This window comes from Cyanistes caeruleus, chromosome 1 (assembly GCF_971803275.1).
Source record: "Cyanistes caeruleus chromosome 1, bCyaCae1.hap1.1, whole genome shotgun sequence".
Taxonomy (NCBI): Eukaryota; Metazoa; Chordata; class Aves; order Passeriformes; family Paridae; genus Cyanistes; species Cyanistes caeruleus.
The window spans coordinates 139,350,749-139,367,355 of NC_141701.1; the positions used below are offsets into that span (position 1 = coordinate 139,350,749).

At 36.9% G+C, this 16,607-nt stretch overlaps 1 protein-coding gene across 29 annotated transcripts in view; it reads right to left on the reverse strand.

Annotated features, from left to right (window-relative positions):
- The window catches only part of PARD3 (par-3 family cell polarity regulator), a 487,559-nt gene that overhangs the window by 284,864 nt on the left and 186,088 nt on the right, over positions 1–16,607 (reverse strand). For all 29 annotated transcript variants that reach the window (XM_086863442.1, XM_086863388.1, XM_086863514.1 and 26 more), the window contains one exon: positions 9,620–9,800. In XM_086863442.1, coding sequence (XP_086719568.1) covers positions 9,620–9,800 — 181 coding nt within the window. The remainder of the gene's footprint in view (positions 1–9,619; positions 9,801–16,607) is intronic.

The window sequence follows — 16,607 nt, forward strand, 5'->3', positions numbered from 1 at the left end:
AATTGGTTAAACCCATTTTTATTTTTTTAGCATTTAGTTTAATCATAAAATTCCATCCAAGTGTCTTAAACCCAATCTTACTCTGAAAAAAATTTGAACATGGGACTTTCTGCATTAATGGCATATTGTCCATAGCACAAATATACTTCCCAAGAATAGTTAGGGCTGTATAAGAACTTTTCCATGCAAAGTTACTCAGTAAGTAAAACTGAGAAACTGTTTGCTTGAAAAATGCCATTTAGCATTTCTCTTCCAAATTTGCAAATTACCTTTTTTTAAGGCAACAAAGGCAACATCCTACTTCATGATAATTTATTTTTTTTAAAATTTTTCATGTAATAATTTATTTTCACAGTATGAGCTAAATCACAGGCAGAACAGGATTCACAGACATTTATTTTGGAACTGGTCAGCTCCTTTTCTCTCCCAAGAGAGATTAGCCAGTGCACCTAGTGTAGCCAGCGGTGCATTTCACCCTGAATAAGCTGTAAAACAGGTCAGATGAGCACACCCTAAGGTGTCCAAGAATCAGATACTGTGTTGCCTTGAGCATTTAGCTCAGATGCAGAACCTGGAGTCTGTTGGTATTAACCTCATCCCTCACGTCTGCTTTGAATCAGCTTGATTCATCAGATTGATGCCCAGCAATTGCCAAAAGAGTCCAATTTTACTTTCAGTTATGAATATGAACAGTGCTGTACAGAGAACTGAATCAAATCCAATGCCTCGGGATAAGGTTTTAATGGTTGATCAAAGTTTGCTTCGAGAAGCCTCATTTCTGACTCACACGCACAATACTTGGAAGCTAACGCAAGCTTGCTCTTGCTGTCTCTGTAAAGCCCTTTACCATATGCATGCAAGCAGTAGTAACATTTTAACTTAACCTAAATGCCACTGTTTGCTTTTGTTTGTAAACTCACATGGTCCCCAGCTCCCTGTCTCCATATACAATAATTTCTACTTTCTGTCAATCCAAAACTATTGATAGAATTAGTTTCCTAAATCCATAACAGAGGCTAGAAACACAGACCTGGAACACAGCCCGAGTTCACATCCACTCCAACCCCAAAGTGCCCAGCTCTGGCATCAGCCCAGGCAGTCAAAGCAAGGTGGCACTGTGTCACGAAGGGGGATCCCCTCTGTCCCTGCAGTGTCACGGAAGGGGAGCTGAGCTGAGGGTCCCTGGCTGCAGAGTACTGGGGACACAGAGCCAGGCCAAGCTGTGACCACAGGAGAGCAGGTGCTGGGCTTGTGCCTCACTCTGAGCCCAGAACAGGTCCATGGGCTCAAGCCAAGCTTGTCACCTCCACAGCATCCAGTGCCAGGGGTCAAAAAAAGGAAAGTTCTTCTAAATACATACATTTAATTCTCACCCTGAATGCTTCATCTGCCCTAATGTGAATCCACACCATCCTGAAGTTGGCACTCAATTACATAACTCATTTAAGATTTACAGCAAGAGATGGGTAGGAGAAACAACAAATTTTGGTTTTGTTTCAAGTATGAAATAAGGCAATAAATTAATGAAAAGTTATTTCTCACCCACTCCTTTATTTCAATATCATGTTTCAGCCCTTTTCAGGGCAGGACAGTAAATAAAAAACAACCCTATTCAACCAGTAGCCATCTGTCTCTCTCTTATCCTCCTCAAAGGAACATGTCAAAAGACACAGAATTTAAAGCAAGTTTTTTCCAGTAATCACCCAAAGACATGGACTATCTCCAAAACACATCCCCATCTAAAAAAAAAAAAAAAAAAAAAAAAAAAAAGAAAAAAAAAAGTGTTAACGTGCTGCAAATGTAATAAGGGAGCAAGAAGATCCATTGTGAATTATGAACAAAAGCAAGCAGCAATTCTCACACTAAAGTAAGTTAAGCAATAATAATAAGCAACAATTAATAATAAAAATTAGCAGTAATAATAAGGGATACACTTTAAGTGTAATACCTTACAACGCTGGGCTTGTGATCAAAAATATCCACATGTTTTTCTGCGGGGTGAGACATGCACTAGCTGATGCACTAAACACACGGTAGCAACACAGACGGTGCGGCACAGAGCCCCCAGCACACACCCCTCTTCATTAGCCCTAAAACACCAATCCCACAAGATCAGCCTGCTTAGGACCAAGTGTGTAATGCAGTACATTTGATAAACTTTGCATCCTCTCCTGCTGGAAGATTTTTTGTGAGTAATTAATGTCAGTTGCCCACCCTGCCATACCTATACAAACACCATTCCTGTTGCTTCAAAGCAAAGCAAAGCACAACTGGGATACCAGTTACTGTTGCATCCAGTGGCTCTGGATGTTAAGGATGCCTTGAAGCATACTGTTTTATCACATTTCAGAACAAGTATCTATAAATACTGCATAAGGTTTTTAGAAACTGTTGGGTAAAAAAATGTAATGTGTACATATGCCTTCATAGAGCAAACTAGTTCACAGGGTGGTTGTCTGTACTGTGAGAAAGAACTCCCTGCTCATTTCAAATTCATGTTCCTTTGCTTTCACTGTGCTCCTCATTTGCTTATAAGGAAATTACAAGAAACAGAGAAGCAATCAAGAAAATATCTATTTTAGGAGTTATTACATTTACTGATATAATACTTATTGATATGTGTGATGAAGAACTCTTTAAATAAACATATAGCATTTTCTCAATAGTATTAAACCCTTGATACCACAATATGACAGACTTGAGCAGCTACACTGCAATGTTTGATGGGATAAAATGGCATCATATTTTTGCATACACAAAAATAGAGTTCCATTAAGGAAAAAGTTTCCTTTCATTTAAAGAAAGTGAAAATAAAACACAACAAGCACCACATAAGTGTTGAAATATTCTGAGAATATAACTCTGATTTCCATAATAGCTTGTTGTTCAAGTGATCATTAAATTTATTTAAGGTATCAAATTTAGACTAATATCCAAACATGACTTCTTAAACAATTCAAATTCAACACTTACATTTTTGCATTATTATCCATATAATATTTCATATTATCTCTCTTGTACTATATTCTCCAGCTATCTGATACCTCTAACCAGGTATCAGATAAAATACCATATTTTTATTTACTTCTTGTTATTAGTACTTGTAGATAGAAGTCTAGAAGTCTTCACCATATGGAATAACATCTTGAAATGTACCACAATTACTCAAGTTTCCTCTAGAGAATCAGTAAGTTCTAAAATTCATTGGTTTCAGGGATTTATTTTTTTTAATCCTACTAGAAGCAACAGTATTTTGCTTGCCGGTATACCAAGAAGATTGAAGATATTAAAGGTTAATTTAGAAACTTAAGCAGTTTAAAATCTTTGTTTTTACAAACGTGTCACAGTCTCATCAAAAACACATGGTTTTTAAACTGCTCAACAATCCCAAATTAACAGCAGAGCACTACACTTGGAGAAAACACCAACTAGAGATCACTCAAGTCAGAACTGTGCTGTACAAAGATCAAATTTAGCCTCATGGAAGAAAGCAGCACCTGGTACTGATTTTTTGATTCAATAACTCTGGCTTTTAAATAATCATATCCTTCACAGAGCTTTAGGGATAAAATGTGATAAGAATTCCTGAATGGCGAGAGCATCAGAAGGTGAGGAAACAGACTCTGCTCAATCTTCTCAAACTCCAATGCAGGAGAAACCTTCCTTATTCAGATGCCAAAAGCTGAGGTGCAAGCCTTAGTTCAAGGTTCTTTTTGCATTATGCAACGCAATAAAAGAAACCTAGGAGAACTTGACAAGGGAGTAACAGTGGAAGTGATGGTTTGGAAATCCTTTGTATTTCATTCCTGGAACTTCACTGGAATGACAGACATCTGAACACCAGTGAATGTGACCAAGGAGATACACTGTGGAAACCTAAGTTGATCCAAAACTTCACAGAGTGAGTGGAAAACCTCCCTCTGACTTCAGCAAGCTCTGTCTGTAAAGCCCTTATCTTTCATTATGAATGTGGATAACTTTCTCTGTATTTTGTAATCAGCAATTTAATCCTAGAGATAACTCAACCTGATAAAGCTCCTAACATCTGGGTTTTGATGAACTCATCTTTCTCTTTCTCCATTTCTGATCTCTCAATTCCTTAGTTCTTCAACATTTGAAAATATCTTTATTTCCATACATAAAGATGACTCGAAGTTGAATTAGGAGTCAAGGAGACATAAGAATGAAAAAGTTTCTAGTGGCCATATGTGGGAAAGAGTGCTGGAATGATCATCATTTTTGAGACTAAAACAAATATGACCTCACCTCTGCAGCTCTTTTCCAACACACTAATATGGAGTGCTCCAAATTATGAAACCAAACCCTTACCTTATAAAAATTTACATATTAATTCTTAGAATATACATTTGGTACTCTAGATAAATACTTGTGAATCAGTGAAGTGACCTATATAATGCAATTTTAAAGTACTTGAAATTCACACATTTATGCACTCCCATCTTTAAATGGTTTGTTTAGCACTGGACTTTTTGAATACTCAAATTGGAGATGCAAAGACATACAGATTGTTACAATGGACGCAAGAAACATCTCACCTGGGGTCACCAAACAACCCAATGGCTTAGCCAGGAGCAGGACAGATTGCCCCCAGCAGCCCTCCTGCCTCAAAGCACAGGACAGCATTCAGAACCTACCTCTGAACCATTCCCACAAATACTGCCTCGCTACATGAGGTGTAAACAACTTTTTTAGCCCTATGGGTTACAAAAAATGGCTTTTGCCCAGGAAATACCAACTCTCCTTCTCTTATCTGAGAAAAATATCAACACATTTGAAGACTTGGATTGTACCAGTTTTTATCTTTCCTTAACTACATAAACCAGTCCTACCAACTCATTATAGTCTCTAAAGCAACGTTTTCTTGTTGCTCTCTTTTGACTCTTTCCAACCCATTAAGAATTTCCCCATGGCTGGCACCACAATTGGTCACTCCAGATTAAGTCTTCCTGCACACAACAGCGAGCCCACAACAGCATGTGCATTTGATCTTTTGATGGAAGAGCGCAATGCCTGACTGCACTGTTAATAATGCACCATATTGCCAGGATTCTTCTAACAGTATTGTGAACTTTGTTGTTCATTAGGGCTGCCTTGCAAATTACCTTTTTCTTCCTAGATGCAGTGGCAGTGACCATATCACTGATTTCAAAACCGTTTATAAATGTATCAAAAGTCAATGCTGAAATGAAACGCTGTGCCTGAAACTCCATCTTAGTTTTTTTATGCAATACTTTATATTCCAGTTCAGATTTCTTAAAATACTAAACAGTCCTTAAACTAAGAGTGCCCTCAGGGACAATACTTCTTATGTCCTATTAATTTGTCAATGAACAACTAAAAACTACTCAGAAAGCAGAAAAAGAGACACAAATTCAAAGGCAAGCAAGGTCAGGAACTTTACTATAGCAATGAATTTCCAGTCAAAGTCTGCATGCATGCTCTTACCTGTGAGGAATAGACTTGTGCTGATTGCAGGGTAAGAGCACACTTGCACTCAGGGAACCTTAAAGCAACAGCCACACTGCTGGGTAAACAATGATGTGAAGCTGCAGCGATTTCTTTGCTTCTCTGCACTTCTAGTACATCTTCACAGCCAGCTGTGCACTCACTTCACAATATTCTCATCTAGATTTTTTTTTCATGGTCTGGTTCTGTGACCAGAATATGAAATTGATGCTAAAAGTCCTGAGAGTCCTGCTAAAATATATGATATAGATCACCTGAGCATATAATTCACTGGAGTGCACCAATATCAGCTAGCTCTTAGTAATTTCTTAAGCTCTCTGGCCAGTGTTCTGGGAGATGTTGACCCTCCAGCCTTTAGGAGAACCTTACAATTACCCTATATCTCATTTTTAAGGAACTGAAGCACCTACAAGACATCCTGAAAACAAAAGCAGCTGTCTTCTAAAATGCACAGGCAACTGATTTGTGTCACACTGGCACAAAGCAGTACAATACAATCCAGGGTGGGAAGCTGTACATGAACAATATGCTTGTACACCTGTCTGCTAAATATATCACTGTGGACATCATTCACTTTTGCAAGAAATAGTTTCAATAAGCAAATAGTTTACTTTTATTAATTTTATTTGTAATCACAGAATTACAAAGGTTGGATGAGATCTCTGGGGGTTATTTGGCTTAATCAGCCCACAAAAAAGGACCAGGTGGACCAGGCTGTTCAGGGCCATGTTCAGCTTCCATCTCCAAGCATGTGGAGATGCCGCAATTTCTTTGAGTAGCTTGTTTCACTCTCCAGGTGAGAATGATTTTCCTTATTTCCAACTGGCATTTTCCTCGTTGAAACTTGTGCTTGTTTCTCGAACAATAATGTGCCTATGTGAGAAGAATCTGGCTTCATTTTCTCAATATTCTTCCATTAAACAGCTGAAGAAAAAAGAGGATCTCCAAACCCCCTTATTTCCTTTGAGGAAAAAAAAATATCAGCTCTCCAAACCTCTCTACCTCTCTTATAATGTTTTCCAAATAATGTTATATATTAAAAATGTTTTGTTACTGTAACTGCTGAAATATTCAGAGAGACTTGTTACACATAATCACACCAAGACAAATAACCAAGGGTGGTCTTAGTTCTTGAGCAAGCTAAAATGATTTAAATGATTTAAAAGGAAAACAAGACAAAGAGATGACCCTTTTCATAATATCTCATGAAGCTGAAAAGGGATTTTATTTACAATATTTAAATGCAGTACTGTGAAACAAACAACTTGGTTCACAGGCAGTGCACCCGCTGCTGAACTGTCACTGCCTGACATCCTGTCTTATCTGCCAAATTGCTCATTAGGTTTGGCAATTTTCACCTGCGCCTCCAGTTTCTATTTCAGCGGGGAATAAACATCAGTCTGCTTTAACAATCTTCTGCAGTGAGCTTCCAACCTCTTCCCAGAAAACACGCCGGCACAACACAAAAAACGCCTTGTGTACTGTATGCTTGAAAAAAAGATGCAGCTGAAGTGATGAAATACAACAAGAAGTTGTTTAACTTGGGTAACAGAAAAGCAATAAAAAAGAAAGAGCTAAATAAGAAACATAAATGAATCAACTGCTTATATCGAAGAATTGTGTTTTCATAGTGCAAAACAACAGGGGGGGTACGGGCCAGCCTCATTTTTGTTTCCATGTTATGGAAAAATTGAATGGGAAAATTGGATTTGACACACACACACCCTCCCCAACATGCAAAGTACAGGCTGTGTGGCTGTGTTCGTGCATGGGAAAAGAGGGACTCCAGATGAATATTACTTTTCCAGCTGGACCTGATCTAGCTAACCTTTCTCTTGCTGGGAGAGGAGGGATGGTGTGATCTATAAACAAACAAAAGGGGTAGCATGGCAACCAGAACAAAGAGAGAAGGATCTCAGCAGGCTTTGAGCCCCAGCCTAATGCACGGAGCTGCTGCCTGGGAGCAGAGGGGGCAGGTGAGCGGCAGCACCAGGGCACAGAAGTGCGCGGCCGCGCAGGAAGCGCCGCGGAGCAGAGCCCGCCTCGACAGCAAAAAGCACCAGAGATGTAAAACAAAACGTCTCAAATGCTATAAACCAATTTCAGACGGAATACTGTTTTTCATTTGTTAGAAGTAAAATATTCACCGCCAACCCTGCAATTAGCTGGAAAATTACAATAATTACAGCAATTTTGTATCCCATCTCCAATCCAATTAATAGATATATGACCTTGTCAACATGTAATAATCAGGATCTGCATCTACCGCAAAACTGGATGGGTTTTATTTGCTGAATAGAACTTACACAGTAAGAAGATAATTATTTGAAATACTGAGAATACCATTTGTATGCTATGCTTCACTTCACAAGTTATAAAGGAAATACAATAAGGATAGTATTTCCATTTTCAATGTATATTTAAATGAAATTCCTGAAATAGGTATGTTTAATATGGGATAATATTACTGCACTGGGATTCCAAGCCTGTGGTTTGGAACATTTAAAACCAAAATATATCTGTCAACATTTAAAAAAAGGAATTAGGAGAACATTTCTGATTTCTGATAACATATTTATTAAAAATTGTTTAGTGTATTTTGTTTGTACATGTTTCTATAAAAAGTGTCAAAGAGCTATAATCCTTACCAACAGTTTTAGAAGTCTTTGGTATTTCTAAAGACCTTTGTAACGAGGAGTCTAAAACCCCTTTTTGGTCATCTTAGCAATCAGTGAACTAGCCAAGCATTCCGTGTATTTTCCAGAATGACACCAAAGATAAGTGAGCTGTCCAATATATCACTGAGTTTTATCTGTACTAGATGATTTTGATGTGCTAAAATTCATGTATTGTATAATACACCGGATAGTCACACAAAGGAGAAAATATGTATGCATTTGCCTGCTCTAACCCCTGCTAAGTTGAGAACCAAGGAGGACAGTTTTTTGGCTTATGCATGGAAATGAGATGTGCATTTAGCAGTGACATACTCTAGTGACAGCAAAATGGAAGGGTCCTGAAATTCCACGATACTTCTTTATTCTGCCATTAATCCTTCCCTAATTTAATTCTGTGTTGAAATGAAGTATAGTTGAAGCTTAAAAAGACACACATTCAGCTGTTTGTAAGCTAATTGTTAAATGCTATTCCCTTAATTTTACAGAAAACATTCTGGTACAAAACCCCTCAAACTTAACAGAATAGTAACTTTTCCATTTGCATTTTACCTGACTGCTTAAACACAGATTTTATCCATTAAAAAAAACTACACCAAATCAATCTCCTGGAAATTACACACTGGTTCTTTTAAAGAATCTGTAAAATATCAATGGACTGATAATACTAACTTCTGCTAAGAATTTTCTGGAGTGGAGATCCTATTTCAAAAGTTCAGTGAGCAAAATGATAGACACTACACATAAAAGGATGCAATGCTTTATCCACATTTTCTTGTTTGCCTGGTACTTTTAACAACAATGAAAATTACACAGTAAATTTCATTCCATAATTTTTCTTCTTAATAAGCTCAAATATTCAAAGAACCCGCCTGAGCAAGAAATGCAAAAAGTAATTCCTGCTATGTGGTTTTCCAACAAGTGTTCACCACATTGAAATAAACAAAGTAAAAGGATGTTTCTGGATGTAGTTTCTGCTTTTTAAAGTGTATTTTGTATTTTTGCAACACAGTAAATGCACATTTTAGCAGGTGTTTTTATGGAAAGGTAACAGCATAACCTAGCAACATTGACAGGTTAAATAGAAAGTGCTCCTATCTTTAGTTTCTTTTTACCATTTTATTCATTAAATGGAACAGAACTGGCAAACCCAAAATTACACCATGCAGCAAGTACATTTGGAGATATTGCTGTGATTTTCAGAGTGAGGACAATTTTAAACTGGCAGCATAGAAGGAGCTTATGGCTCCTAAAAGCAATTTATAAATAATTTATTAAAACAGAACAGGTTTGTTTACTTGCATGCAAGAAGCATTTACGCAGTTTCTCAGTTCTGATCAGCTTTCGATAAGGACAGATAATGAATCATTTTTCCCAGCAGCATCGATGGGTAACAGCACTTGGCATCTTTATATATTTAGACAAAACACATTGAGATACAGAGAACATTTACTCACTTGCACGAAGGACTGATGGGGTGACCTCAATTTCACTTGTTGCTTGGTAAGGCTGAAAGGCCGATGCCGCATTGGAGCCAAGCTCACTGCCAAAGATCTCCGGGCTCTGTGTGCCTGTCGAGCTGGCACTGGTGCCATCACCCCCATGATGTGGATCTTGCTCATCAAATACAGCCACGAGCTGCAAATGACAATTTAATCTACTGTTAAAAAAAAACTCAACACCATCAAAGTGCCATTACAGATCAGCATTTCATCATTTCTTCCCACCAAAGAGCAAGTGTCTATCAGCAGAGACTCCGATCAATGCCTAGACTACAACATCATCAGCCCAAGAAAAAGCAGCCATTAAGTGGATACTACAAAGGGTCAACAGCTCTGATGGGACGCGAAACTCATCACTGTGAGCCACAGAAAGAATGCAACAAGGAAAGCAAGAGTTGCACCTTCCCCGGCAAACCACTACATCTTACCCAGAAATGCAGAAAATTAACTGAGTGTGGATTGATGCCTGTGCACTGGAATTCAGTATCTGTGTTTAGATACCTCTATATACATCATTACTGCAGTCAAATCATGAGCAAAACCAAAGTTTTACAGAAAAAAAACATTCAAGAAGAAGTTCTATTGATACACACAACAAAGCTAGAGACAAAATGCAAAGCCAAAGAAGTGTTATAATCACAATCAGTCATCACCATCTCTTAATCTTTCACCTATTGATCCTGTTTTTATGACTTAAGTTGTTATTATGTTAACATAATGTTATTATGTTAACATAAGTTATTATGACTTAAGTTGTGGGCTTCTCTTGTGAAATTTCTTTAATCAGATTTATAGAGATAGTCTGTATCTGTTTGACATCAACTTGTCCAAGAAAAGTTTGAGATCTCAAGATCCATTTAGAACTTTACCAAGTCTCTAATTTAATAAATATTTACTAAATCTGTGTTTACTGCTGCAAGAAAAATAGGAAAACACCACAGTGATTTTTGATAAACCTGAGATATTTTTCCACTATAGATGATTTCATGCATTTGTTTGAAACAAATAATTTATCCCAATTTATCCTTGGTAACATACTGAAAGAGATAATGCTAGCTCTTATACACATTTCATTTTAGAACTTAATTTTCAAGATGAAGAAATAAGTTTTAAAGATAGAAGCATTCTGTAGCCTGTAAATTAATCTATAATATAATATTTGAAAGACATTTCCAAGAAAGCATTATATTCTTCTGTCCAAATTGGTAGGGTAAACAGAGCAAATCAACTTAAACCTATCTTGGTCTCTGCAAATTGTTTATTCTGTTAGCACAACAGCTAGAACTTTACGTAACCAAAAGGCACCAGAGGTCATTTTCTCTTTTTTTTAAAGCAATTTCAGCACCATCTTAGCCAAAATATTTTAATAATAGTCCCTTTACTCAAATTTAACTTACATAAGCATCAATAAAAAAATTGAAAACCGCAACTCTAAGTCCAAGTGAAAACCATTTGGGAATTCAGCTTTTGAAAGTACTCTTCAGGCATTTACTCTTTTTCACCAGTCATTTTGAAATTACAGAGAGTAGTAAACTTCTGCCAATAATTCCGTATCTAATGCAAATTTAGGCTCAGGCATGCAAAAAACAGAAAGACTAAACCAGTAATGGATAAAGGATCAATGCTCTCTCCAGTGCTAGTTGAAAGGTAGGTAGCAGCAGGAAAATCAGACTGCAGCTGCAGACAGCTGGAACATGTTTTTACCATAAAAGTCATTATTTTATGCTTGAGAAATCTACACACAAAAGAGATGTGACAACACCAAAATGTCAGTAGCTCAAGAGTATTGGAAATTTAATTTTCTAACACAATATGAAATATCATTGCTTACAAAAATATGCTTCTAAAACTTTACTCATAACTCTCTTACTGTTTTATAGCAAGCTAATTACCAATCTCCAGCAACTGAAAATAAACTAATCCACAAGTGAAGATCTGTGAGTTATTCCAACAAAAGACAAATCATTTAAGAATCCTAGCATGAAACATGAAATTTTTTTGTCCTTTGCATGTCATGTATCAAGATAAATCCCCCAATTACATTTTGTTCCTTTGAGGCTGATTGAAAAATATTTTTTGATGCATGCAACTACAAGTATTTTTATATACATATATATATATATATATATATATATATATATATAACATAAATTATATATATATATATATATATATATATATGCAAAAAAGGTATGTGCATATAAATCTCCATATATATTATCTCCTACTCTAAGTTGCCTCCAGCTTTTTGCCTATTCCAGACAGTCTACATCTATAACTTCAGAATATCTAAAAATGAATGTTTCTTATTTCAAGCTTAGCTTTTGATCTGATCGGTTTTTTGCAGGTATTCACAGTTTTGACAGCATCAAACCTTCAAAAGGCTTCAGTTCCATTAAAAAGCATACCAAGTTGTAACATTTTTTCAGCATGAAGAAACACAAGCCATGTTAGTCTTCCCCAAATCTAATTAGCATTAGGAACACAGGTTAGGAAGTTCGTTGTAAAACAACACTACAATGGTACAGTAGCCATCTGGACTACAATAGCTCAATCCTCATAATGAGCTAGAAAGTCTTTGGGACTGGAAGACTTAATGCAAATAAACACTCTGGAATCTTGATTTCCAGACCCTGGTATGCCATTCTACAAGACTGTGAGCTTGTGGGAAACAAGGACAGCCAAAACATCTTGCACTATATTATGATATCAAGCATTTATCTCTGATTTCTTCAACACCCTTTATTTTAATCAAAGGAGATTATTCAAGGAGTGGAATTGTACTGCTGGAGGCCCAGATCACACCTTGACTACGGTCCTCGCGAGAACAAGAAACAAAAGAAAAAACTTTCAGAGACACCTTATGCAATGTGGAAGGAACCACAGGAGTAGGTCACTGGAGCTATGAAGAATCCATTGCTGCAGGAATCCACAGCGATAAACACTGCTCTGTGCCACGGAAAAAGCCTCTTGATGAGCCACATTTCAAGGCCACAGAGATGTCTTTAATTTGGCAAAGAATGGAGCACACATTCCTAGACCAGCTTTTATCAGCCTTAAGTCTGTGGTATTTTGCTGGACTTTAGATGTCAGATTTACAGCAAGAGAAGAGAACTAAGATGACTATCTTTTCTGGAAACATCATCTTTACTGGCAGGAGACCGCTTCCGTGTTGATCCTTTTCTTCTTTAATAAGAAATAAATGACTGAAGCTACCCTAATCTTTTGAGAATCACTCTATTATTTCCATACCTGAAATGAGCTGTGCCTCGTGATCTCTATCCTTCAGTTTTAGATCTCATCACCTGCAGTGACCTGAGAAACTCATCATAACATCCACTCTTATGCAGAAATGAACAGAAGGACTGAACAAACCATAATGATGCATTAACAAAGAAAATAGCTACTGATAGCTGACCACTACTATCAGCTCTTTAAAAGAACTTCCATCAAAATTCAGCGAATGCTGATGCCATTTGGTTTCATTTTATTTTCCTTTGTGAAAGACAAACCCACACCACAGACCAAATATCATATCAACAACAGTTAATAAATGATTATATTTTATCCACCCCATATTCCATGAGACCTCAACTTGAATGCATCAAAGACATAAGAATATGGTTTAATAGATTACAATACTTTTAATCACCTGAGGAAACAGGACTATCTGCATTTTTCAATCACTGAACTAAAAATCTGCAAATAGGAAATAAAATCAAGCAAAAACAAACCACCTTGTCACCCCAAAACAAATTTAATAAACAACAGCTTAATTTAGATTGGCATTACATTTCTTATTGTCATATGGCAAAAGCAACAGGAAGGTGAGAAGTTTTATTATCATTATTTATCACAGTAAGATGGCACAGGCAGTGTCATCAGTTTGAATAATATAAGAGTTTGGTCCCTAATATATGTATACAACATTTTTCAAGAAAAAGTAAGTTTCAAATATTCATTAATACATTCAGATATAAAGACAGCAGCTTTGTTTGGATCATAATTTATGGAAGGTTAATCCCATTTCAGCAAAGGAATTGAAGTCTTCAAATGGTCAACTGCATAAACTACTTTTTGAATTTCATAACAAGAAATACAAGCAATTTTGTGTGAATTATCAACAAAAGATACAATTATTTTAAAAAGCAACAGCATTCAGTGTTTGATCAACAGTTTTTCTCTTTTAGAAATACAAAACTGCAGTAAAACTCAACAATTATCCCAGCTGTAGAAAGCATACTTGTGATCATTTGTGAATTTCAAGAGGTGTAAGGGATTTTTTTATTGCTATCCTTATCCTCCGAAGACAAAAAAATATAGGAGTACAGTTTAAAAAACAGCAACTTGATGCTCTTCTCTTTTGACTGATACAGAGTCTTTCCACACCAGACAGACAATGAAGGGAGAGTAACATAATATTTTTTTTTGCTAAATATATTAGCTGTATGAAGCAAATGCCTTATTTTTTGAAATAATGAGAAATTATTTCACAGCTTGAGATATCGAAACAAAGTTTTACTGAGGCACCTTTGTATCTGGGGTAGGAGGAAGGCATTCCAGCCTATGACTGCATTCTGCCCTCTGTAACACCAGGCTGTACTGAATTAATTATAATCCAGCATCTTGTTCTTTCTAAAAGAGAGGATGAGCTTCTTTATTGCTCTGTCTGGGATTCCACACATGATGCTGAACAGGTTATATTTACTTTAATAAATAAAAGGCAAGAAGATTGATTTATTTTAATATTGACACAGCACCAGCAGTCTGCATTCCAACATTAATTATTACAATTTCCATCTATTCTAAAGTAATTAAAAATTAGTAAACACATATGCAGTCTTAATTAATAGACTAGATTAAGCACTTGAATGTTAATTAACTGGATTAAAAAACTATTTCCACCAGAAATGGCTGTTTATATTTTCATTAAATACTACTATCACATAAACCAATTCATCACTATCAAATGCTCTGATCAGGTCATCTCTCTTCAGCACGAAACCACAAAACCAGAAATCCTCCATTTCAAAGAAATGCATAAAGCTAGAAACTTCTGCTATATTTTTCCACCACTATCATAAGATTGTCAAAAAGATCACTTGAATTTTGCATATGCCTAAGAACTTGTCCAAAATTTGCTAATTCTTTGGTGATATTTATTGATGAATCTGATACTGGCTCATGGGTAGGCACCAGCAATTATTTCAGATTTATTTTATTATCAGTGAGGATTACAGCTCCATTCTCCTGCTAGAAAGACAGAAACTGATCCTCTGGCTTTCATACCCTCTGGGTTTTACAGAGGCTCTACACTTCTTATCCAGTCTTTTTAACACTGAGTGAAACTGAAATCACTCACCTTTTTAGATTATTAGGAGCCATTTTAAATATCTGGTTTCTTCTCACCAGAAGGACACTTAGGAGATCATTTCATGCAAGAACGTTCCTTATTTGTTCTGGCTGTTCAGTGGCCAATTGCTCAGTAGTTAATCAGCTTAGCAACCCACAGTATCTGGATCCCCCTGGCTGAACCCTGCACTTCCTCTCCTGGTCTACGCAACTTCCAGATGTGGTCTTTCCTTTCACAGCTGCTATGGTCTTCTGGCATTTCTGCTCTCCTACAGGATGGCCATCCATGGACAAAACTGCCTTTCACACAAGATGACATTTTTCTGACTCCAGGAGAACAGGGAGCATAGACCTGAGACAGCTCCAAGTGATGGAACAGCTCAACCACACCTCTGGTGAGGCACCAATGGTATCAATGATTCTGGTTATCAGTTTATGCTTAAAAGCTGAACCTTTTCACAGGGGACTTATGGTCCTTGAAAATAGATTTTGATGGTACAAAAGAGACTCTAAAATATAAATTAGCCTTGTGAAAATACCTTCCTCTAAAGTAGCCACTTCAATCATTTCCTTCAACATCCAATGCCAGAAGGTTAAGCCCAGCCCTGTCCCACAGTCCCACTGTGTCGGTCTGTCTGCACTCACTGTGACAGCCACGGGCAGCTGATAAGGGAGATTTCAACCCCTCTCACAGCATGGCCATACATTTTCAGACATGCAGCAAGTGACTGGGGAGAGGACACAGAGAAGGCTGGCAAACAATTTAAACATGGCATCCTTTCCTCACAAAAAACATTTCTAGTCTCAAGCAAGACTGTACAGTGAACTAACAAGGCACCAACAGAACTGGCTACACACATCCTCTGCAAACAGCACAAGTGAGGGAGATGGAAAGAGAATTTAAGCACAGCTCTCTAGCAACTCTTGAGGACTGGCAAAAACCACTTATACCCAAGGCAGTCTATGTATTACTCAGTCCATGTTACAATGCAGAACTAAGGAGTAACTGTTTAATAAGGCCCAGCAGTAAATCAGATTTCAGCTAATAGCACCTCAGACTCCGTAACATCCCAAAACACAAGTGGCTTCTGAATGAATAGATGAGTGTAAGGGAAAAAAAAAACAACATAAATTCAGGAAAATCTCTAGCAAGGGAGTAGCCAATTATTATTTAGAAATGAAAGAAACTAAATACAAAATCAATTCATGGGTTTTTCTGATGACTGAACTGACTTTAATAGCCCCATGGCAGACCCAAATTCTTATCATTCCTTGAGCTTCACTTTTCTACATGGCTCATTAAAAACCCATTTAAATATAACTACCACTTCAATGAGCTAGTAAGAGAAAATACAGAATAGGTATTTTCACAATAATACACTACTACCCACAGATAATTAAAAAAATCAACTAGCAAAATAGCTAGGGTCATCAGCAGCATCTAGGGTCATTCTGTGCTGGATGTGATGTGCAATGTGAGCATCCCCTCTACAGACCTAGACACCACAAAGCATTTTTAAAGGAGAAAAAGGGCAAGTACCATTTCAATTTAGGATAAGCCGTAGCACAAACAAACCTCTATAATTTCAAG